This window comes from Vipera ursinii, assembly GCF_947247035.1.
Source record: "Vipera ursinii genome assembly, chromosome: 7".
Classification (NCBI taxonomy): Eukaryota; Metazoa; Chordata; class Lepidosauria; order Squamata; family Viperidae; genus Vipera; species Vipera ursinii.
Window position 1 is genome coordinate 23,996,928 of NC_139521.1, and position 25,185 is coordinate 24,022,112.

Genomic DNA, 25,185 nt, shown 5'->3' on the forward strand with positions numbered 1-25,185 from the left:
ACTGGAAGCAGAAAGGCAAGGCAAGATCTGAATATTTTCCACATGAAACATAACATGAAACCCCTCTCTTCAGAATCCCTCCCAAGTGCCCAACTGCCTAGTCCATTTCCACCCAATCCACAGGTGCAAAGTTTTTATGGGAACTGGAAGGTAAAAGTGTGATAAAGCACTGTTCCCAGGCATTGCATCTTCTTAGTAGTAGTAGTAGTAGTAGTAGTAGTAGTAGTAGTAGTAATAGTAGACTTTATTGTCATTTGAACAATTTACAATACAATACCCAGTGAAATGAAACATTTCCCCAGGACCAAGGTGCTACACCAGACAACACAAATAAAAAAAAAGAATAGAACACAAACTACACATAACTCTAAACTAAAAACTTTTAAAAAACACTACAAATACAAGTATTTATAGTTCCAGTTTCTTCGTGTTGAGAATTCTAATGGCTTGTAGGAATAAACTGTTACACAATCTAGATGAGCCCGAATGCTCCTGTACCTCTTTTCAGATGGCAAAAGAGTGAAGAGTGTATGAGGGGTGTGTGTAATCAGCCACAATGTTTCTGGATTTACAGATTCAACGTGTGATGTAAATATCTTCTCTGCCATCCTCACTATTTGCTGTAGGGTTTTGCGATCCGAAATGGTGCAGTTTCCAAACCAGGCAGTAATGCAACTGCTCAGGGTGCTCTCAATAGCCCCTCTGTAGAAGATTGTGAGGATGTGTGGTGGAAGCTGTGACTTCCTCAGTTTCCTCAGAAAGTAAAGATGCTGGTGGGCCTTCCTTGTTATGGAACAGGTGTTGAGGGACCAAGTGAGATTCTCCGCCAAGTGAACACCAAGAAATTTGGTGCTCCCAAATTTCCCAGCAGACCAGAGATAAGGCAGATGGCTCTAGGCACATTCTTCCCCCCTTCACAGACAAAGAGATACATCAAAATGTAGAACAAAGCAAAAGAGCCCACACATTCCCCCCTCTCAACAGAATGGCAGCATCCTGATAAGGAAGTGAGGGGCCTGAAAGACTGCCTCATAGCTCCCAAGCTAAGGTAATACAGTTGGTAAATAAAGGTCCCAACATCTTGGTGAATTGCTTTCCCCATTAAGTTCTTCAGAGACTTGCTGGCCTCATCACCTGCCAATGAACTTCTGGTTTACAGGGTTGCTCTGGAAATAATCAATTTTTAAAATGCTTCGTGCTTTGTCAGGATTTCAGGCCTCGGTTGCTTCCAGTCCAGGCAGAGTCTGACATATGCATAGGAATGCAGACATTTCAGATATGTTTTAACTGGTGAAATAATTTGATTTGTATTTTAAGATAGCTGCATTAAATCCTTTTCTATACATTGCTTAAGTATGCAGGGAGAGGTAAATAGCTTATCACAAAGAAATAGGATTTGGATGACCAATTATATCTCCTTACTTGCATTCTCAAACTAAGGATTTTTTTTTCTATTTTGCCTTCAGCATCACTTATACAGAAAATTGTCTGAAATCCTATTTGAAGAACATGTTTGTGTTGAACAGAAAATGTTGAAACACATTTTATTATATATAGGGATATTCACAATGCTTATAGTATACTGCCTCTTATATCAATTGTGCAGTCTTAGAATATTTATTTATTCATTAAATAAATTTATTTAATATACTTATATGTCCATCATTTTGCAGACTGTAAATCATTACAAAGAGTTTATCCAATATGAAGATAAATTTTCAAGGAGCATTTGAGGCAAAGCACCAAACAGCAATAGCGCTTAGACTTATATACTGCCCCATAGTGCTTTACAGCACTCTCTGGGCAGTTTACAATGTCAATGTATTGCACCCAGCAATCCGGATCCTCAATCTCAAGCCCCGTTATGATCTAACTCCAGGCTATGGGCAGAGTTAACCTGCAATATTGCATTCTAACCACTGCACCAGTAGGGCTCATAAAAGACCATGAAAGACACTTACACTTTCTCCTATTAAGCACATTTATTAAGTACACATTCTATATGGCAATAACATCATTTTGGCTATTTCACTGCTTTAAAGCTCAGCTTTAAGAAGTTATATGTGGAGAGTATTCATTAAGTTGTTTGTGGATGGGTAGGCCCAACTGATTCTTACAGCTGCCCAGGGAGGTAAAAGTAGAAATTGCTGGATCAAGAATGAAGAACTGCATTTCTTCTAAGGTGAGATAGTTGTTATGTATCTCAGTTTCAGGTAGATAAAAACCACTTCACAGCTGATTTTTCTAGAAACACATCAGGAGATCCAGTAGTTTTCTGAAAGTGAATCTTTTACATTCCAAGCATTTTTTGTTCAGATTTACTTCTGAAAAACTTCAGATCATCTTCAGAATGACACATTTTGGGGCCAAAATCTAAACATTCTGTACATCAAATGCTTCCAACACCAAGCAGTTGTAAGTCAATCTGCAACCCATGTGTGTATATGACACCATCTCTTCCTGTTGGTTACTAGGAAAACCATCATTTTTCCTCCAGATGCACAAATCAAACATATCAAAGGTTAAACCTTCTGCCCTGGGTCAGGAGTGGTAGGGAACTTGTAGACTTTGAAACTCTTAGCTACAACTTAGCAACATCACTGGTATGGATTGAAGAAAGGATTACTCTCCTGAAAAAAAATAAGGTAAACAGCTTTCTTTTGGACATGGTAGCAGGAATACACCAAATATACCAGCCCTGAGAATTGGCACTCTGCTGACAATTTTTGTTGTTTTTAAGGCAAATGACAGCAACAATAACGTCCATGTTAAATGAACTCTTCTTTCTGTATTTATAAAGAAAATTCAGAAAGTATTCAGGAATGAAGAATTAAGTGCAAGCACTCACATTCTTTAGGGTATTTTTTGTGAAGGGGGAAGGCAGAATACATATCCCAGTTTTGGTCTTGGTCTTTGTGGAACCCCTTGACATAGTCATAGTTAGTCAAGGAGAGTAACAGTATTGCATCTTTGGTCAAAGTTAATATATGACAACTGAGCACAATATCTACTTGGATAACATTCAAGATGGCCACTCACAGAAATACAACTATTCTTACAAGAGGACAATTTTCCATTCATAGCATCCTCACCTATAAATGAGAGCAGAGATGTCCCAATACAAGCTTCATTCTTCTGTACTTGCACACCAACATTAGATGCAAATACGTAAGTTGTGGGATTTGCCTCACAAGCCATGTTTTGTCACTTGCTTCCTACTTGCTCTCCCTCCCTAGTTTTCATTCTGCAAAATTAACCCATTAATCCATTTTGAATCATTTCTCTAATTAAATGCAAGATGCCTTGCACCTTTGAATAATTAAGTCTCATTGGGTAACATTTAGCAACACAACACAACTGCAGATCTGGTTCCACAAATAAGGCCAGATAATGGGCAGGAACAGAAGGTGATCAAACACACTAGACAGATTTTATATCTTTATGACTTCACTCCTGTTTGTACAAATGTCACTCCTGGGTCAGAAATGGGCTGGTGAAAGTTCAGATTTTCCTCCAGTTGTTGCCACTTCGATCAAACTTCCGGAATCTGGCCGGTTTTTACCGATGATCCAGTCATAAAAAGTTCTGGCAGAACAGATGGAAACAACTGCATGAGTTAATTTCATTGGAAAGTTTCACATTCCAAATGCTCATTGAGCTTCCATAGTTATTCCATAACATCACTATTAATAAAGTTCTGAGATAACAAGCTAAAAAGCAATTCAGAGGACCTTGTAAAAGATTGCAGTGCAGAAGTTTCCATTTTAATGGGCTTGAGATACATCTCTTTATTTTCCTGGAAAGATAAACCTCCTAAGTCCAAAGATTTGTTAAGATGTAACATTATTTTTATCATGCACAACAACATTCTCAGCTTCATCAGGGCTACTAATAAAAGAAGCTAAACCACCTCCTAATTCAAGGAGATAAACCATCATTATTCCCAATCTACAATTTAAAAGAGGCGCTATGAAGTTGAAGTTGGTACAGGACATCTCAGCTAAAGGAAATCCCTTCTGTAGGTCAGATTATCCTGCTTGGACTAGGCAAAAAGTATAAATAAATAGATCAGATACATAAAGGAACAGGAAGGAACTTATGCAAGACAGTCTTCTTTCCAAGAAAAGAAATTAATCTGTCTGTCTGCTTGTCAATCCATCCGTCTGTTTATCCATCCATACTCCATAGTGTAAGATTTTGAGAACATGTCAATCAGAATAGAGCTGGAAGGGACCTTGAAGGCCTTCTAGTCCAGCCCCTGCTCAAGCAGGAGACCCTATACCATTTCAGACAAGTGACTGTCCAGTCTCTTCTTAAAAACCTCCAGTGATCAAGCACCCACAACTTCTGACAGCAAGCTGTTCTACTGGTTAATTGTCCTCACTGTTAGGAAGTTTCTCCTTAGTTCCAGGTTGCTTCTCTCCTTGATTAATTTCCATACATTGTTTTTTGTCATGCTTACAGGTGCGTTGGTAAATAAGATGACCCCTTCCTCTTTGTGGCAATCTCTCAAATACTGGAACACTGCTATCATGTCACCTCTAGTCCTTCTTTTCTCTAGACTAGTGAAAACCAAATCCTGCAACTGTTCTTCATATGTTTTAGTCTCCAGGCCTTTAATCATCTTAGTTACTCTTCTTTGCATTTTTTCCAACATCTTTTTTGTAATGTAGTGACCAGGGCTTTTTTTTCTCATAGAACGCTCAGAACAGCGTTCCAGCACCGGGTTTTGTTTTTTGTTTTGCAAAAAAAAAAACGTTTTTGCACAAGCTGTGCTACTATTGGCTTTCAAAAGCCTATTGCAGGGGTAGGCAACCTTGGCTCTTTTATGACTCGTGGACTTCAACTCCCAGAATTCCTGAGTCAGCTGGAATTCTGGGAGTTGAAGTCCACGAGTCATAAAAGAGCCAAGGTTGCCTGCCCCTGGCCTATTGGCTTTCAAAAGCCAATAGGAATTGCTGCTGAGTGCACCAAGAGACCTGGCCGGCAAATGTTACACAGGCAAGTTGCAGCGAAGGCAGGAACTTTGCACTCCTCCCTGCTCCCTAACTACACCATCTCAACTAGGTAAGTAAGTTATTATTTGCAAATAGGATATCCAAGTATGACTCAAGGAAATTTTCCCTGCATGGAGGGAGTAGTGGTTTGTTTCACTTTGTTTTACTTTTCAAATTGCTGTAGGGAAAAAATGATTAGAAAAAGGCAGGAAGTTATTTGTATTAGGAAGAATTCATTTATCCCATGCTAGATCTTTGGGAGCTTAGTACCACCAGCACAGAACATTTGCTTTTCTGAAACTTCATTCAAATTCAATTCCTGATAGGGGCATTTGAAAAAAAAAGTTATTTATTAAATTTGTATGCTGACTATCTCACCAGGATGACTCTGAAGTCAACTGTGAATCCATGCACAGTGGGGCCATTAAGCCCATTTTTTCCACTTTATCAAAAAGACTATGATTTACTTTATCAAATCCCTTTAAATTATCTTCAGCCCTTACAATTGCTAGCAACCCTGGCTCTCTCAATTATTATGAGAGGCTATTGTATTGTGAAAAAAAGGAAAAATCCGTGTTGAATTGCTTTAACACACTGCATTTAAAAGTTGATATCTCCAAAAAGAAACACCAAAAACAAAAACCTCACAAAGAAAAATAACAGAAGGAAAAGTCCAAGAAACAGAAATGGTTCATCCAATGGAAAAGTGAATCATACATTAGCTCAGAAGAAATAGTTTTGGAAACAAAAACAACAAAGAACAGATTTGTTCCAGGTTCAAACAAGCCACATTTTAAAAAAAGAAAGACACCAGCCCTAAATGTCAGCTGATGTTATGTGTCAGGAAGTGTTCCGAAAACCACATTAAGTCCTTGCATAGATCTTCCATATTCTTTGTACATTTCAGTTAAGAATCTCATCTCTTTCTCTCTCTCACTCACTCACTTTTCCCACAATATCTTCTATTTTGAAAATGCTGGAACCATTCATGGCCACACATACATGCACATACATGTAGTTGTGGGTGTGTATGCACTTGTGCAGGGGTCAGCAGCCTGAAACAGTGAAAGAGCCACTTGGAACCGGTTCCCTCACAAAAGGAAAAACTGGGAGCTGCAAAAAATGTGTGCACATGTGTGTACATGCGCGCATGCGCAGAACAGGGTTTGACTGAAGAGTGGAGCCAAGGCGAGATATGCACCTACCCTGCATATTTGAATTGATTGTTTGAACTTTTTTAGTCCCACTTTTTTTTTTTTTTGGACTGCACATGGCAGAGGACTGGGAGCCGCAGGAGACGGCTGAAAGAGCCGCATGCGGCTTTGGAGCCACGGGTTGCAGACCTGTGCACTTGTGTATTAAGCCTGATAACAACTCTGGCAAGAAATGTTCAGCTTCTCTTCAATTATATAATCAATTTACACTGCTTTATCAACCCTGCTATATCGTATTATATCAGCTCAATTACAATTCCAACTTTTTATAAAAAATAATCAACGTTTTCACTTTTTCTGAAGAAGCAAACCTCTACAAGCATAAAAAAGTCAATGTCAGGTAGATAAAGTTAGTTGTCTAATGAATTAAAATAAAAAGAGAAATGGATATTCTAGAGGATAGGCTGTCAGATGTTTATACAGATGTATATTCTTAGAACTTATAAAGGGATAGCACACAGAGATCACAGAAGAAAATGATCTAGTTTTAGAATCTTGCATCTCTGGCTGCTAAGCAAGAAAATGCCATTTATAGCTGAATGTCTAAAATCCTTCATGCTTATCCAATTGTCTACCTTAAATTTAAGGCACTTAATTTATAATGCCGTAAACAGGCTTTTCAAATGTGGAATTTGAAAATGTGTTCCCAGATACCTGGGAATTCTAGGATTTGCAGTCCCAACATACTTGGAGTATACGAAATTGAGGAAGCTGCAAACATTGAACAAATTAAGGGGTAATTTTATTGGGGTAGCTTACTACTAGGAGTCCCCTCAAGCCTTATTATACTGGAGATTGATGTTTATGTAAGGGATGGATCAAAAATGTTGTGAGAGTACATCAAGACTGTTTATACTCTTTGAAGCCCAGCTAAAGCAAACAGGTACCTATACTGCATAGCAGAGATACAGAAAGATGTTGGAGGTAGATGGTCACTTTAGTGACAATAGCAAAGACATCAATTCACACTCTATAGGAGAAGACAGTGGCAAACTGCTCCTCTGTTTTACCTAAAAAAACCCTGCACTCTGCTATTGTGACTGACAAAATTATGATGAATATTGGGCCCTTCAAATAGATGGTTATCAGCAGGGCTTTTTTCTCATAGAACGCTCAGAACGGCATTCCGGCACCTTTTTTTTGCAAAAAAAAAAGCTTTTGCACAAGCTGTCCTGCTCCCTCTATTGGCTTTTGAAAGTCCACGAGTCATAAAAGAGCCAAGGTTGTCTACCCCTGACCTACTGGCTTTTGAAAGCCAATAGGAATTGCTGCTGAGTATGCCAAAATACCCGGCCAGCAAACATTGCACAGGCAAGTTGTCTGCAGCGAAGGCAGGAACTTTGCACCCCTCCCTGCTGCCCAACTACTGTACACCATCTCAACTAGGTAAGTAAGATATTATTTGCAAATAGGATGGGGTATTTTGGGTTTCATTGGTTAGATTCATTTATTGTTATAGAAATGGCTAGTTTATAATGTTATAGAAACGTAAAAAGTTGAGGTTCAATGTTAATGCTTCCTTCTAGTCCTGTAACAGAGGAAGTCTGAAGTCAGTGCCTTTTCTTTTTCCCTTCTCTCCCTCACTTTTCCCTTTTTCTCTCACCCTTTGCTTGCAAAAGCCCCCCCACTCACTCACACTTTGCTCACAAAAGCCTCCAGTCGCTCTCCTCCACTCCCTCCGTCTCTTTCAAAGGCCTCTTTGCTCGCTTGCTCACTTACTGCCCCGTCACTTCCAAATGCCATTTGCTCGTTCACACACTCACTTACTGCTCCAATGCTTCCAAACGCCATTTGCTCATTCACTTACTTCCCCGTTGCTTCTAAGCGCTTCCAAATGCCATTTGCTCATTCACTCACTCACTGCCCCATCGCTTCTAAACCACTTGCTCACTCGCTCACTTACTGCGTTTGGAAGCGATGGGGCAGTAAGTGAACGAGTGTCGGGGCCAGGGCCGGAGGCCATCAGCTGTTTGGCGCTGGAGACGCCGGGAGGCCCAATGCAGCACTCCATGGCCGGGCGATCTTCAGATGGTGTCAGGGATGGTGCTGGAGGCCATCAGCTGTTCAGCACTGGAGACCGCTGCCACGAGGAACACAGCTCTGGGTCAGGGCTCGGAGCAGCTCCGGGTGGGGGCTCAGCATGGGCTGTGGCATGGCAACTGCAGGGAAGGGAATCCCCACAGCCTGTGGCTCCAAGCCACAGGGGCAGGGGTGCAAAGGACGGGCAGCAATGCCGTAGCAAGAGGGGATTCTTACAGACACCGGCATCGCTCCCAGTGACAGCACTTCTGAGTTCCGGCACCTTTTTTTTTTTTTTTTTTTAGAAAAAAAGCACTGGGAGTGACCAAAACTGGATGCAGTATTCCAGGTGTGATCTTACTAAGGCTTTATAAAGCAGTACTAATACTTCAGGTGATTTTGATTCTATGCCTTTGTTTATACAACTAAGGATTGTATTAGCTTTTTTGGCTGCTGCCGCACACTGCTTGCTCATATTTATATGATAGTCCAATAGGACTCCAAGGTTCCTCTCACAATTACTGTTTTTGAGCCAGATTTCAATTAATCTGTATGTCTACCTTTGGTTTTTCCTGCCTAAGGTCTATTTATTTAATTCTTTATTTTCCTGGAAAGACAAACCTCCTAAATCCAAAGATTTATTAAGATGTAACATTATTGATTTTTAATCAAATATAAAAAAAACCATATAAGGGAGCTGAGCAACATCTGAGGCATACTTGAACCACATGTGAAAAGAAAAAATATCTTAATAATTCTTTCTGTATAAATCAAACATATTACTTTGATAGTCAATTAAAATAAAGGCCGGTGTCTGCTGAGAAATATTTAGTAAAAGACAGAATTGTGAGCTTTGCAGTAGACGGTGAAAGATTGTGGTTGGCACACATTTCTCCAGAGGAACAGAGTACGGAACCAGATAGCATAAAAATTAAGGAACTGAGCCTTGTTCGTGGGTCAACGGCACATGTAGAACGGTGGTGAGGAACGTAGTGGTTAGAGCAAGGACAAGGAAGAACAGGAAACTGGCTTGGTAGCCAGGACAACGGAATAAGAATAAGGAACTAAAGCGGTGGTCAGTTCCAGGAATAGGAAGCTGACCTGAAGGTCAGTCCCAAGAAAGGGAAGTAGCAAAGAAAGCGTTTCAGAAAATCATATGATGATAAGTTTAACAAGAGGGAAATGGGATGGCTATTGGGTGGCACCAGAATGTCAAGGGGTGGGCACATGCTAAGGTATAAAGTCTGCCTCAAAGATCTGGGTGTTGCTACCTGGCCCAGCCATCATACTTCATGACTGCTGTCCATTTGGTCCTTATTGCAATAAGTTGTTGAAATTGTGTGTCAAGTTTAAATAAACCTCTGGATCCTAAAGTGAGAATTTTGTTGTGTATTGTCTCGTTTCTCTTTAATGAGGGCTTGTGCCTTTGTTACATAAAAAGCCTTGCTCTTTATATTAAAAAAGAGGCAGGTCTTCTCAATGGCCCTGCTGTCAAGTCCAGGCCCTCTGGAACTGAACACTTGATTTCACAGCCACCCCCTGGAACAAATCATGTAGACACCTAGAAAAGAGGCATCAAGTACTCCCGTGAAAGGAGAAAAAGTAGCTCGGGGGGGGAAAAAAAGGTAGGTGTTGGTGGTGGGAGATTCAATTCTCAGAGGCCAGAACCAGCTATCTGTAAACCAGACATTCAATCTTTGGAGATATGTTGTCTCCCTGGAGCAAAAATAAAAAATGTGGCTGAGAACCTTACTAAAATAATCAAACCTGTAGATTACTAGCCCTTTCTTCTCCTTCACACAGGGCTAAATGACAAGACAATAAATTGGAAAACAATATCAAGAAATTATGAGCAGCTAGGCAAGAAAGTTAAGAAGTTAGGAGTTAGTGAGGGAACAATTTTTTTTAGAAATGAACCACTGGCTTAACAATTTAAGAGTTGTTGTCACCAAGAGAACTTCAGATTCCTACACCATGGTCTGCATTACCTACATGTAAGGTGCAGCCCTTCTGGCAAGGGAAGGGCTGCACCTCACAAGAATCAGGAAGAATGAATTCGGAAAATGACTGGTTCAATTTATCAGAAAGGCTTTAAACTAAAATTGAGGGAGGAGGTTGACCAATCCTTAGGATCTTTAGGACCTAATCCCAACCATAAACCAATTAAACAATGAGATAGGGAATGACGGAAAAGAAGAAAAACTCAGAAATAAAATAGGAAATAAAGGAAGTAAACCCAGGATCAGCCATACACACAAATGTCTACACACAAAAACTCAACGTTTGGGAAACAAACAAGGTGAACGTGAAGTCCTAGTGCACAAGAGCAAGTACAGGAAATCCCCGAATTACAAGCGTTCACTTAGCACCCAAAGTTACATGATAGGCACCCCCTAGTATTTGCGAGCAAGTCCTGAAATTACAAATGTTGCAGCACCATAGCAGTTGTTCTGCAGAGGCTCTGCAACATTCACCCTATTCCCCACCTTCCCAGAACTGCTTCCCCCTCCCATCCTGCCACTCCAGACTCACTTACCTTGCAAAGATCTGTCTCCTCTCTGCCACGGTTTCTTTGCCTTTGAGGGAGAGTCAATGGAAGCAGAAAATGGATAGGCATGAACCTCAGAAACTTTCATACTCTGCGTGAAAACTGTATGTGGTGCCTGTCTCCTGCTCCTCCCCGCCTAATTCCTTTCTGCCACCACCGGAACACAGGCCCCCCAACCAAGAAGAAGAAATAGTTTCTGTTTCAGGCTCAGTACTCTTCAACATCTTTATAAACGATTTAAGTGAGAAGGGGAACTCATCAAATTTTCAGATGACACTAAACTGGCAGGAATAGCCAACAGCCCAAAAGATAGGCTCAAGACCCAGATGGATCTTGACAGACTTGAACACAGGGCCCTATCTAATAAAATGAAATTCAAGATAGAGAAAAGTAAAGTTTTATACTTAGGCAAGAAAAATAAAATGTACATATAGAGATTAGGTGAAACCTGGCTCAATAGCAGTAACTGTGGAAGGATCTTGGAGTGCTAGTGGAAATCACTTAAATATGAGCCAGCAGTGTGCAGCAGCAGCCAAAAAAGCCAACACAATCCTATGTTACATTAATAGCAGAATATAATCACGATCAAAGCCTTAGTAAGACCACATGCAGAATATTGTATCCAGTTTTGATCAACATATTAAAAAAGATGTAGAGACTCTGGAAAGAGTGCAGAAAAGAGGAACAAAGATGATTTGGGGACTGGAGCTAAAATCTATTAAGAACAGTTACAGGAATTGGGTTTCTCTAGTCTAGTTAAAAGAAGGATCAAGGATGACATGATAAGGAGTGTTCCAGTATCTGAAGCACTGCCACAAAGAAGAGGTCAGTCTATTTTCCAAAGCACCAGAAGGCAAGAGAAGAAACAATGGATGGAAACTAATAAAGAGAAGCAGCCTAGAACTAAGCAGAAATTTTCTAACAGTGAGAACAATTAACCAGTGGAACGGCTTGTCTTTAGAAGTTGTGGGTGCTCCATCACTGGAGGCTTTTAAGAAAAGACTGGACAGCCACTTGTCTGGAATGATACAGGGTTTCCTGCTTGAGCAGGGAGTTGAAATAGATCTCCAAGGGTCCTTCCAACTCAGTCTGTTATTCTGTTTTTCTTCTGCAATCACGGCCACCATAATGGCTTTCCCCCCCTCACTGTGAACATCCAAGACTCCCAGCATCAATTTGCAGATTTACAAAAAAACAGATTTTATCATTCCACAAAACTCTGAACCAAAATGCATGCAACAGATGTTCAAGGCACCACTGGGAGCTAGAAAACAGTTTCCTCAACACAGTCTTGTTTACTCACCCTGCGATGAAATCTAGGGGCGTCCAGGAGCTGAAGTCAGCATCTGGCATGGACTTCCTATTCATCGGCGTATCCAAGGTAACCCTGGAACAGAGAGAGAGAGAGATAAGCTCCTTTGCTTGCTGTCTGGTTCATCTAATCAATCCTGTCTGTGTTTCTTCTGTGCTCTAACAAAAGCACCAGGCTCAACCCAGAATAAGAGCACTTTTTCTTCCAATCCAGTTTCCAGGAAAAAGCACTTTCATTCATTACAAACTTCTTGATTAAAGCAAACATGTTACCCAGAATAAAATATTTCATCCAAAATTCACCAAAGATCCAATAGTTTTTCCCCCCAGATATAGAAAATATAGTTTTACAAAGAATCATAGGACTGGAAGGGACCTTGGAGATCTTCTAATCCAAACTCCAACCCAAAGCAGCAGACCTTATATCAGGCGTGACATATCACAACTTTTTCCCCATTGTCAGCAATGGGGTGGGCGCGGTTTTGGCATGACCCATCCACCCTGCGGGACCACTACGGTGGGAAGGTAACAGCGTTCCGTGCGCCTTTTTGGCGTCCAGTTATGCCAGCCACATGACCACGGAGACGTCCTCGAACAAGCACTGGCTCTTCGGCTTTGAAACGGAGATGAGCACCGGCCCCTAGAATCGGAAACGACTAGCACGCATGTGCGGGGGAACCTTTACCTTATCCACCCTGCGGGCCAGCATGACATGCCTGCCTTATATTATCCCAGACAAATGGCTGTTCAATCTTTTCTTGAAAACCTCCAGCAATGAAATACTCACAACTCTGAGTGGCAAGCTGTTTCACTGATTAACAATGTTCTGAATGTGGAGTGAACTGGAGATAAAGAGAGGTTACTTATGTGCTCAAATGTTAATCATCAAAGTGTTTAGATCACTGTTTCTCAACCTTGGCAACTTTAAGATATATGGGCTTAATTTCCCAGAATTCCCAAGACAGCATGACTGGTGGGGGAATTCTGAGAGTCGAAGTCCACACATCTTAAAATTGTTAAGTTTGAGAAACACTGTTTTAGACAAATAAAATTGGAAAGTTAATTAAATGTCCTTTCACATCTTTGGATTTACAAGTCCTGATCAGATTAAAAATGTCAAGATTGCAGCAGAGACCACACTATCAAAGTCCCACCCTCTTTTTGTATGTGTGGCACAGGCCACTGGATCCATGCCCAATGTTCAAGCCACTTCTCTATGAGATTCATTCAACTATGCAGGAGTTTGGCACCCAGTGAACTTCAGGCCATCCCTTGAACCACGTAACTCCCATGTGATTCTAGAATGACTTACGGGAGGATCGCAACAGCTGCAGCACCAGCGGGGAGGCCACTATTTGAACCAGATAAGCTCTGGCAGAGTTGATGGACAGCTCCTTTGGCCATGCCATATGCAATCATTCCTAAAATACAGAATACAAAATAACAGAGTTGGAAGGAACCTTGGAGGACCTAGTCCACCCCCCCTGCTCAAGCAGAAGAGCATATACCATTTTAGACAAGTAACTGTCCAGTCTCTTCTTAAAAGCCTCCAGTGAAGAAGCATCTACAATTCCTGAAAGCAAGCCATTCTACTGATTATTTGTTCTCAGTTAGGTAATTTCTCCTTAGTTCTAGGCTGCTTCTCACCTTAATTAGTTCTCGTCCATTGTTTCTTCTTTTGCCTTCTGGTGCTTTGGAAAATAGGTTAACCCCTCTTCTTTGTGGCAGCCCTTCAAATATTGGAACACTGCTGTCATGTGGCTCCTAGTCCATCTTTTCACTTGACTGGGCATACCCACTGTGACTGTCTTCATGTATTTTATCTACCAGCCCCCTAATCTTTTTAGTTGCTCTTTTCTGCACTAGTTCCAGAGTCTCCACATCTTTTTTATAACGTGGTGCTAAAAACTGGATCCAATATTCCAGGTTTCATAAGTATTCTAAAATGTAGTATTCTAAGGTTTTATAAAGCAGTAATACTTGATGTGATCTTGAGTCTATGCCTGTTTATACAACTAAAGATTGCATTGCCTTTTTTACTGCCACACACACTACTGGCTCATATTTAAGTGGCTGTCCACTAGGACTCCAAGATCCTCTCACAGTTACTGCGCCTAATCTGTACACTTGGTTTTGTTTTCCAAGTGTAAGTTCCCTTACTTTTCTCTATACTGAATTTCATTTTGTTGGATAGGGCCAGTGTTCAAGTCTGCCAAAATTCATCTGGATCTTGAGCTTATCATCTGTGTTGACTATTCCTGCCAGCTTAGTGTTGTCTATTGCTGCTGCTGAGTTCCCCTTCTACTACATCATCTTAATTGTTAATAAAGATATTGAATAGTATGGGACCTAAGACAGAACCTTGGGGTATCCCACTGTTTACTTCCCTCCAGGTATATGTCGTTCCATTAAGGACTAAACATTGTGTGTGGTTTGTCTGCCAGTTACAAATCCATCTACTGGTGATGTCTATCCTACATTTTTCTAGCTTATCAAGAAGTAGGTTATGGTCTACTTTGTTGAATGCTTCACTGAAATCCAAATATACTATGTCCACAGCATTTTGCTGGTCCAGTAATGTGATCACTTGATCAAATAATGAAATAAGATTTGCTTGACAAGATCTGTTTTAAACAAATCCATGGTAGATTCTGGTTATAACTTTGCTTGTTTCTAGGTGTTTGCTGTTGCTTGATTATCTTTTCAAGTATTGATGTCAGGCTGATTGATCTGTAATTCCCTGTACCTGTTTTTTCCCCTTTTTTGAAGATGGAACCATATCAGATTTTTTTCCAGTTCAGTTCACCAGGATCTTTGAAAGATATGGTTCAATAGTTCTTAGACCACATCTGCCAACTCCTTCAGAACTCTGGGATGTAATCTGTCAGGTCCTGTGATTTGACCCTGACTAGAAGGGACAGGTGTTCTTTCACCACTTGCTTGCTTATTTTAATTTTTATTTCTAGTCTGTCTTTTACATTTATGTTTTTGGTAGGCTGGGCTATATTTTGTGTGTGTGTGTGAAGACAGATGCAAAGAATGAATTAAGCAGCTATGCTTTTTCTCTACCGCCCGCTAACTTCCTTACAATCTTCTCCCATTAGTGGACCATTTGCCTTGACTTTTTCCTTGTTTTTTATATGTTGAAAGAAACTTTTTACTGTTTTTGACATTTGTTGCAAGTCTTACTTCATTCTGAGCTTCAGCTTTCCTGAGTTCATGTTTGCAAGTTTGGGAAATTTGTTGGTATTCTACCTTAATTATGTGTCCGTCTTTGTATTTTTTGTATTTATCCTTTTTATTTTTTAGTTTTATCAGAGAGAGTTTGTGCAACCATGCTTGTTTCTTCTCTGATTTCTTGTTTTTCTTTTTTAGTGTTATTGTACCCACTGAGCTTTTATGATATTTTTTAGAATTTCCCAAGTTTCTTGAGTTGTTTTGACGTTTAAGATTTTCATCCATGGAATCCTTCCCAAGCTCTAAGTATATTAAAATTAGTTCTTTTAAAATCTAAGACATTGAGATTATGTTCTATTGTTTGTGCTTCCATTATATTGAATTCCAATATAACATGGTCACTCTCCCCCAAAGTTCTGGAAACTTCAGCCCCCTCTATAATGTCTTCTCTGTTAGTAAGAATTAGGTCCAGTATAACTGTCCCTCTAGTTCCCTCCTCTTAACTTTTGGTTACAAAGTAGTCAACTAGATTGATTAGGAACCAGTTTGAACTCCCACTTGATGCAGTTTGTCTCCTAGCTGGTATCAGGGCAGTTAAAGTACCTAATTACTACTGTTAACTGGCTAGCAAAAAGTTCATCTATTTCTTCTGCTTAGTTGGGGGGGGTGTATTATATAATAGCATTCTTTTTTCCTTTTATATTGACCCATACGCATTCTAGGTGGTTTTCATTCTTGGTTTTGTGCATTTCTATACAAAAATGATGTCTTACATATATTGCAATTCCACCTCCTCTTTAATTAGGTCTGTTTCTTTTGAATAGTTTGTATCCACAAATGAAGGCGAATATATGTGTGCCAATATAATGTTGCAGGATCCAATCTAGGTCGGTCACCAGGAGGTTTTGTCTTCCGAGCGTTCAAACTCGTTGTCAATGCTGCAAACATTGACATGTTTTTGCACTGACAATATAAGAGAAAGCCTGTTATTTTAATTGCTTCATTTGGGAGGCAGGAATCACCCGGAAGTTGTGATAAGATTGCAAGCCCGTGTACAGAATGAGAAGTGAAACCTCATATGTAAAACTAATTGGATAATGTGATTTATGACGTGTAGATAAGGGCGGGAATTGTGTGTGTTAACACTGATGGGTTAAGGGACGCGGTGGCTCAGTGGGTTAGGACGCTGAGCTTGTCAATCAGGTCGGCAGTTTGGCGGGGTCAAATCCTGAGTGCCATGTAACAGAGTGAACGCCTGTTACTCGTCCCAGCTTCTGCCAACCTAGCAGTTCGAAAGCACGTAAAAATGCAAGTAGAAAAATAGGGACCACTATGGTGGAAAGGTAACAGAGTTCCGGGCGCCTTTAGCATCTAGTCATGCCGGCCACATGACCATGGAGATGTCCTCAGACAAGCGCTGGCTCTTCGTCTTTGAAAAGGAGATGAGCAACAGCCCCTAGAGTTGGAAACGACTAGCACGCATGTGCGGGGAAACCTTTACTTTATGATGGGTTTGGGTGGGAGGAGATTTCAGATTCTGGCATCCCTCCATGAGTGCCGATGTTTTGTTTTATTACTAAGACTTTTTAGATAAATAATATGCCTGCAATTTATTTGAATTGTCTCATTCCTTGGAACCATGACATCATGCCAGAATCACCTTTCTTTCAAAGGGTGGTCCTGAACCCTCGCCACTGGCTCCAGTAAGAGAGATAAGCTGCCAAAGATTCAGGGAAGAATCCTCAAGATGGAGAGGGAAGGCCTGATTGCTGGCGAACCTTCTGAAGAGGAAATAATAAATAGTTTTCTGTGGGAAGATGGATTTGGGCTGATATCCAAACCTCAGCAGATAACTGAGCTTATCTCGTCGTCAAGCTGGAATCACTCCAGTAGAGAAAATGGAGGCCAGACTGTGCAAGAGGCCCCAGAAGCAGAATGGGGAGGAGATGTCAGATCATCAACCAGTGAGAATCTGGGTGAGTGGAAGATCCTGTCTGTAGATCAGACTGCCTGCCAGACCCAGCAGTCCCCTGACAAGCCCTCCAGACCCATAGAGACAGAGGACCCCAGCCTGGGGCCTCTGCACCAATGGGAGGTTGAGAAGCCCTCACAAGTGAAAGGCTAACAACCTCTGAGCTTGCACAGCTAATAGAAGCCTTTTTTTTTGCCCAAGATGGCGGCGACCATGAACGGCGGTTGTTGAGCTCCGCGATAAGCCAATACAATGGGTGACCAAAGGGCTCACTGGGACCCAGCCGAGGTGCATACTCAGAGGGGGAGTACCAAAACAACAGGCTAGCACCGTTTTGCGGTGTGAAGCCTTGCCTCCCCCCTCCGGAGCAGGGCAGCGGTAACAGCAGCAATGACCGAGTCTACCGCTGATCAGCTGGCACCAGAAGCAACTATGAAACGCCTTTACCAGCCCCAATCGATTCCTGCTGCCTTATACATAGGACTAAATCAACTTCGGCCGATGTGCATACTCGGAAGGGGAGAGCAAAAACAGCAGGCTAGCACCGTTTTGCGGTGTGAAGCCTTGCCTCCCCCCTCCGGAGCAGAGCAGTGGCGGCGGCAACGGCAGCAATGACCGGGTCTACCGCTGATCAGCTGGCACCAGAATCAACTACCAAACGCCGTTCAAGCCTCAATCAATCCCCGCTGCCTTACATACGGACTAGAACAACTTCACCCGATGTGCATACTCGGAGGGGGAGAGCAAAAACAACAGACTTGCAACGTTTTTCGGTGTGAAGCCTTGCCTCCCCCCTCTGGTGCAGAGCAGCGGCGGCGGCAACGGCAGCAATGCCCGGGTCTAATACCTATTACCTAATTAATACCTAACATTAATTAATATTGAGTCCCTTATTACTTTAACATCTTACTAACATCTATCCCCACTTGTAAATAATGGCTTTCACGGACATGATTATTAGCTACGAAGTCACTTCTTTAATCAATGACTCGTCTCAACTACTCCATCACTGCCTTATTCGCCCTTAGGGGTTCCCCCTCTTCCTGGTTGCAACCCACCTCACTTACCAGTCTACCTCTTGATGAAGGGCCCAATTGTTGGGACCCTGAGAGATGGCTGGGCAGGGATAGGGGCCTCGGTTACAAGCCTAATAAGAGGTCCCTGGTTAATTTTTTGGCTAAATTTTTTGTGGGGTTAGGGAGAGGGAAGGGATTAGAGTTTCGGTCAGATACTGGGAGGTATCCACCAACCGCTACTCAGGCCAGGCCTGAGATTGATCACGCTGAAAGGGAGCTTGGACTAGCTACACCCGGGGCCCCGAAGCGGAGTGTGGGATTACCTATTCCAATGACGGTAGGGAATGGCAGTAGCTGTACGAACAGAGGACCGCATCAACATCCGGGAGTGCGTCCCCGCTATCTTCAAGCGGTGATGCGCTCCGACCCTCTGGTTTTGGCCCGTGGTTCCGGGAGCGAAGATAAACAACCACCTGAGCTCAGGCTTGTATATCTTAATGCCAGATCCAGAGTCAATAAAGCTCCTCTCATCCGAGATTTGGTTGAGAGTGAACATGCGGATCTGGCTTGCATTACGGAGACCTGGTTAGGACCTGAGGGTGGTGTCCCTTTGGTGGATCTTTGCCCACCAGGTTTCCGGGTGCTACACAGGCCCCGGGCTCAGGGAAGAGGCGGGGGAGTGGCGGTAGCGGTGAGGGAGAGCCTATATCCGCAGGAGGCCACTGTTGTCCAAATAGCCGGGTGTGAGTCTCTCCTCCTAAGATGTGGCCCTAAGGCTCAGTTGGGCTTGCTGCTAGTGTACCTTTCACCTAGACGCATAGCGGCAGCCCTGCCCGAGCTTCTTGTCATCCTCTCGGGACTGGTGATTGAGTTCCCCAAAATTATGATCTTGGGTGACTTCAACCTACCATCCCTGGGGGGATCATCTGAGTTGGCTCGGGAGTTCATGGCTTCCATGACGGCCATGGACCTGACGCAGGTAATCCAGGGCCCGACTCATGTAGGAAGTCACATGCTCGATTTAATTTTCCTATCTGGACAGTGGTTAGATGATCTGGGTGGGGGTTCCCCAATTGTTACACCCCTGTCATGGACAGATCATCATCTCCTGCGGTTGACCTTCCGCTTTGCCACTCCCCGTCGTGGGGTTGCTGAACCAACGAAATGGTACTGCCCCAGGCGGCTAATGGACCCTGGGCGGTTCCAAACTGCGCTTGGTCCCCTCCTGCCTCCTTTGCTCATAGCTCGGCCAATGCCATGGTGGAAGCCTGGGAAAAGGCAGCCACAGAAGCACTCGACCGAGTTGTACCCATGCGGCCCCTGACCCGGTGCAGATCCCAGTGGGCTCCATGGTTTTCTACGGAGCTCCGGGAGATGAAAGGTCAGAGACGGGGCCTAGAGAGCTGTTGGAGATCCAGCCGATCCGAATCCGACCAATCGCGACTAAGGTCCTTTACGAGGTCTTATCTTGCGGTGCTGAGGAGGGCAAGGTCTAATTACTTTGCTACCCTTATCGCATCCGCAGATAATCGCCCGACCGCCCTGTTTAGGGTGACCCGCTCCCTCCTTAATCTAGAGGTGAAGGAGGATCCCTTGCAGGGTCGTGCTGAGGAATTTAGCCAACATCTGCTGGACAAAATCGCTCAGATCCGGACCAGTCTGGATTCCGACTGGGCAGAATCTGATGATGAGAACATGGACAGTCTTGTTGATGTTATCTGGGAAGAGTTCGATCCTGTGACTCTGGACGAGGTAGACAAGATCATGAGGAAGCTGAGCTCCACTACATCCTTAATGGACCCGTGCCCCTCCTGGCTGGTTTATGCGGCTCGGGATGGGACACGAGGCTGGATCCATGCAGTGATAACTGCTTCATTGAAAGAGGGCAGTTTCCCCTCAGCCTTGAAAGAAGCGGTGGTGAGACCCCTCCTCAAAAAGCCTTCCCTGGACCCAGCTATTTTAAACAACTTTTGCCCGGTCTCCAACCTTCGCTTTCTTGCGAAGGTTGTTGAGAGCGTAGTGGCGCATCAGCTTCCTCTGTTCCTTGAAGATACTGATTATCTAGACTCGTACCAATCGGGTTTCAGGCCCGGACACAGCACTGAGACGGCATTGGTCACTCTGATGAATGATCTCTGGCGAGCTCGGGACAGGGGTTATTCCTCTGTCTTGGTCCTATTAGACCTCTCTGCGGCTTTTGATATCATTGACCATGGTATCTTACTGCGGCGTCTCAGGAGATTGGGAGTGGGAGGCACTGTTCTTCAGTGGTTCTTCTCCTACCTTCTGGAACGTTCACAGTGAGTGTTGGCGGGTGGGCAGAGATCGACCCCGAGGCCTCTCAGTTATGGAGTTCCTCAGGGGTCAGTCCTCTGTTTAACATCTATATGAAGCTGCTAGGTGAGATCATCCGTGGTTTTGGAGTGGGATATCATCAGTATGCTGATGACACCCAGCTTTTCATCTCGACCCCAAACCACACCAGTGATGCCCTCGACGTGATGTCCCGTTGCCTGGAAGCGGTCCGGGAATGGATGGGGAGGAACAGGCTTCAACTCAACCCGGACAAGACTGATTGGCTGTACATACCGGCAGGTCAGGAAATTCAGATTATTCCATCTCTTAATATTGGGGGCGAGTTATTACCCACCGTAGATAAGGCTCGCAATCTGGGTGTCCTCTTAGATTCACAGCTCTCCTTAGAAGATCATATAGGAGCTGTGACTAGAGGGGCCTTCGCCCAGGTTCGTCTGGTGCACCAGTTGCGACCCTATCTGGACCTGGATGCCTTACGTACTGTCACCCATGCACTTGTGACCTCTCGTCTAGACTACTGCAACGCTCTTTACATGGGGCTGCCCTTGAGAACCACTCGGAAGCTTCAGCTGGTACAGAGTGCAGCTGCACGAGTTCTTTTGGGGGTCTCCCGATACTCCCATATTACACCTCTGCTCCGTGAGCTGCACTGGCTTCCAGTTGCCTTCCGAGTGAAATTCAAGGTGCTGGTGATGACATACAAAGCCCTACATGGCGTGGGTCCGGATTACCTATGGGAGCACCTACTGCCGGCGTCAACGTCCCTCCGTCCTGTACGTTCCCACAGAGAGGGCCTCCTCAGGGTACCACCGGTCAGAGAATGTCGGCTGGTGACCCCCAGGGGGAGAGCATTCTCGGTGGGTGCACCAATCCTTTGGAACCGCTTACCAGCTGAACTCCGGATGGCCCCTGACCTTCGCTCCTTCCGGCGTGATCTAAAAACCTATCTATTCGAACAAGCAGGCCTGGCCTGATGGATTTGGGTTTTAAATTATTTATCTAATGTATTCTTAATTTTATTGCCCTGTACACCGCCCTGAGTCCTCCAGGAGAAGGGCGGTATATAAATCAAATAAATAAACAAACAAATAAACAAACAAACAAACAAACAGCTGGGATGGTGCAGAAGCCTGGAGACCAGGAGCTGGTGGGAGGACAACAGCAAGGGTGGCAGCAGCAGGACCCAAACATGCAACCCCTGAACATACAGAAGGACCAGTGGGGCCAGCAGCAGTGGGGGCCCTGGCAGCCATTAAATCAGCAACTAGAGTGGGGCAGCAGTGACTGGAGACAGAACAACAGCAGTGGGGGCCTCAGCAATGGGGACCCCAGCTCCTAACTTGTGTTTGTTTGCATTACAGGATCTGTTCTTTTGTAAGTGGGGCCGGATGTCAATGCTGCAAACATTGACATGTTTTTGCACTGACAATATAACAGACAGCCTGTTATTTTAATTGCTTCATTTGGGAGGGAAGAATCACCCAGAAATTGTGATAAGATTGCAAGCCTGCGTACAGAATGGGAAGTGAAACCTCATGTGTAAAACTAATTGGATAATGTGATTTATGATGTGTAGATAAGGGCGGGGATTGTGTGTGTGTTATGATGGGTTTGGGTGTAGATTTCAGATTCTGGCATCCTTCCATGAGTGCTGATGTTTCATTTCATTACTAAGACTTTTTAGATAAATAATATGCCTGCAATTTGTTTAATTTGACTCATTCCTCAGAACCATGACAGTCATGCTGAAGCCCATCTTCAGGGAACCTCTCTCTAGTAGAATGTATGCTGTTCTGTATGTGGTATTTATAATGCCTGTTGTATGTGGCTTTTTAGATATTGATTGGGGTGTGTTGATGGATGGCTTTTAAGTCATTGGCTGTCATTTGCTTGTGCTGCCCAGCCCTTGCCTTCTAAGTACTTGATAGATTGGTGGTAAACCAGCACTGCTGTTGACCGACAAGGGGCCTGTTTTGCAGGCTTCAGTCACTTCCCTGGCTGTTTTATGCCTGCTCATCCAACAAACTTAATAGCTGCAGAATTGAATGTGTGTCCTTGTTCATTATAGTATGAGGTTACCAATGAGTTCAGGTCTCCTAAACTGACTGCTTGCTTTTCTTGTAATCTGATGGTTAGCTTTCTCCCTCTCTTCCTACAGACACAAACTTAACCATAATAATTTACTTAACAATGGAACAAAACTCACTTAAAATTTGTTTCACTTAGCAACATAAATTTTGGACTCAACAGTGTTGTAAGTTGAGGACTACCTGTGTATTTCCTAACAACTGAACCCCATGACATTGGATTGTTTTGTTTTCCACAGAAATAGACTTGACGGCAACCGTATCTTCCTCAGTCATCTCATGGTTAAGAATAAAGTTTGATTTTCAGCTGAAGCCTGTTATGAAATGCACCTTAGTGGATATAAGGCACTACCTGGAAGCTTACCACATCAGCTGTCATGGTTTTGATAAATCATACTAATCAAACAAATTGCAGGCATATTAATCTAAAAAATCTTAGTAATGAAACGAAACGTTGGCACTCATGGAGGGATGCCAGAATGTGAAATCTCCTCCTCCCAAACCCATCATACACACACAATCCCCGCCCTTATCTACACATCATAAATCACATTATCCAATTAGTTTTACATATGAAGTTTTACTTCCCATTCTGTTCATGGGCTTTCTAATCTTCTCACAACATCCGGGTAGATTCCTCCCTCCGAAATAAAAAAAATTAAAGTAACAGGCTGTCTCTTATATTGTCAGTGCAAAAACATGTCAATGTTTGCAGCATTGACATCCGGCCCCTTTACAAAAGAACAGATCCTGTAATGTAAACACAAGTTAGGAGCTGGTTTTTGGTTTGTTGGGGTGTTTCTCATAAAAGGTTTTGATAAGTCTGTCAGCTTTCACATCACTAGATTTCACCCAAATGGTTTCAGACAATGGGTATCCCCTCCATTGTATTAGGTACTGCAATTTTCCCTTAAAGATTCTAGAGTCAAGAATAGGTTTCACTTCATAATGGGTCTAACCCACTACTATGAGGGGTCCAGGTGCTTTCTTAGGGGGAGGTCTTAAAGCGCAGGCTTGAAAAGGTTTCAGTAAGCTACAATGGAACAACGGGTGAATTTTCCCCAAAAGTCTGGGTAGTTTCAATTTTACTGTGACCGGGTTGATGATTTTCACAAAGGGGAAAGGCCCCAAGAGTTTCGGTCCCAATTTCTTATTGGGTAGTTTAAGGAGTAAGTATTTGGTCAACAAACAGACCTTTTCCCCAACTTGGAATGTTCTTTGGGGAGCCCTCTTTTTATCACCTTGTTTTTTATAAGTCTCAGAAGTCTTTTTTAACGCCATTTTCATCTTTCTCCAAACCTCTTCCCACCCCCTCACCCACTGATCAAGTGTCTGGGAATCAGAGGGCACCTGAGGATAGTCAGGCATCTTTTCCTGTGGCTACTCTGAAAGGCGTGTAGCCTGTGCTGCTGTGAACAGAATTATTGTAGGCCTCCTAGGCGAAGGGGAGGAGGTTAGTCCAGTTTGTCTGTTGATAGGAAACACAGCATCTGAGATATTGCTCCACCATTTTGTTAGCAGATTCTGCAGCCCGATTGGTAGCTGGATGAAGAGCAGATAAGCCTTGAGATGATCCAATTAATTTAAGGAAATTCCTCCAAATTTTCGCCATGAACTGCACTCCTCTATCTGAAATTATTCACTTAGGGGCACCATGCAGTCAGTAGATATGTTTCAGGAACAATTTAGTCAGTGGTTGTGCAGATTGGAGTCCTTTACAGGAGACAATGTAAGCCTGCTTCAAAAACAGATCTATCACAGTCCATATGACATTATTTCCTCTACTGTTGGGTAGGTCTACAATAAAGTCCATAGCTATTTCTTCCCATGGTTGAGAAGGGTCTGCCACCGACTACAGTAGCCCAGGGGTTTTCCCTGGAATTCTTTTCATGGTAGCACATACGGTACAACTCTTGACATATTTTCCACATCTCGTTTTAGCCCTGGCCATCAAAATTGCCAGCAGATGAGGTGTAGAGTTTTTAAATATCCGAAGTGTCCAGCCTGTTTTACATGATGGTATATCTGAGAACATTGAGATGGAGGGTTTCAGGTAGATACAATTTTCCCCCCATGTATGCCAAACCATCCTTGCCTGTTAGGGAGGTTTGATTATCTTTGAACCATTGATCTGTAAGGAGCTCTCGTTTTATCTTCTTCACTCCCGGGTCATTAGGATTAGGGTTTCTGCGTGGCATGAGCTGTGCAGCAGGTTGCGCACTGGGGATAATTGCCTCGTAGACCTCTTTGCGTTCACTTTTATACTGTGGCAGTCAGGATAGCGCATCAGCTAGGACATTTTTTCTTCCTGGTATGTACTCTAAAGTAAAGGTAAAACGGTTAAAGTACTGTGCCCATCTCACCTGCTTTGGGGACAATTTGCAGGGAGTTTTTAGTGCCTCTAAATTTTTGTGATCTGTCCATACTTCAAAAGGCACCTTGCTCCCTTCTAAATAGTGTCGCCAGTTTAATAGCCCCCACCTAATTGCGAAGGCCTCCTTCTCTCAGACTGTCCATCTCCTTTCACC

The 25,185-nt window shown here is 43.1% G+C and overlaps 1 protein-coding gene across 6 annotated transcripts in view; it reads right to left on the minus strand.

Annotated features, from left to right (window-relative positions):
* Positions 1 to 3,425: 3,425 nt before the first annotated feature.
* Positions 3,426 to 25,185, minus strand: part of QDPR (quinoid dihydropteridine reductase) — a 32,040-nt gene continuing 10,280 nt past the window's right edge. For 3 of the 6 annotated variants that reach the window (XM_083366950.1, XM_083366949.1, XM_083366954.1), the window contains 3 exons: positions 13,402 to 13,510; positions 12,082 to 12,165; positions 3,426 to 3,585 (listed from right to left, as the gene is read on the minus strand). In XM_083366950.1, coding sequence (XP_083223076.1) covers positions 3,480 to 3,585; positions 12,082 to 12,165; positions 13,402 to 13,510 — 299 coding nt within the window. In that variant the 3' untranslated portion in view covers positions 3,426 to 3,479. Of the gene's footprint in view, positions 3,586 to 7,149; positions 8,292 to 10,766; positions 10,807 to 12,081; positions 12,166 to 13,401; positions 13,511 to 25,185 lie in introns of those variants that run through there. The other 3 variants (XM_083366952.1, XM_083366951.1, XM_083366953.1) reach the window with 3 other exon arrangements.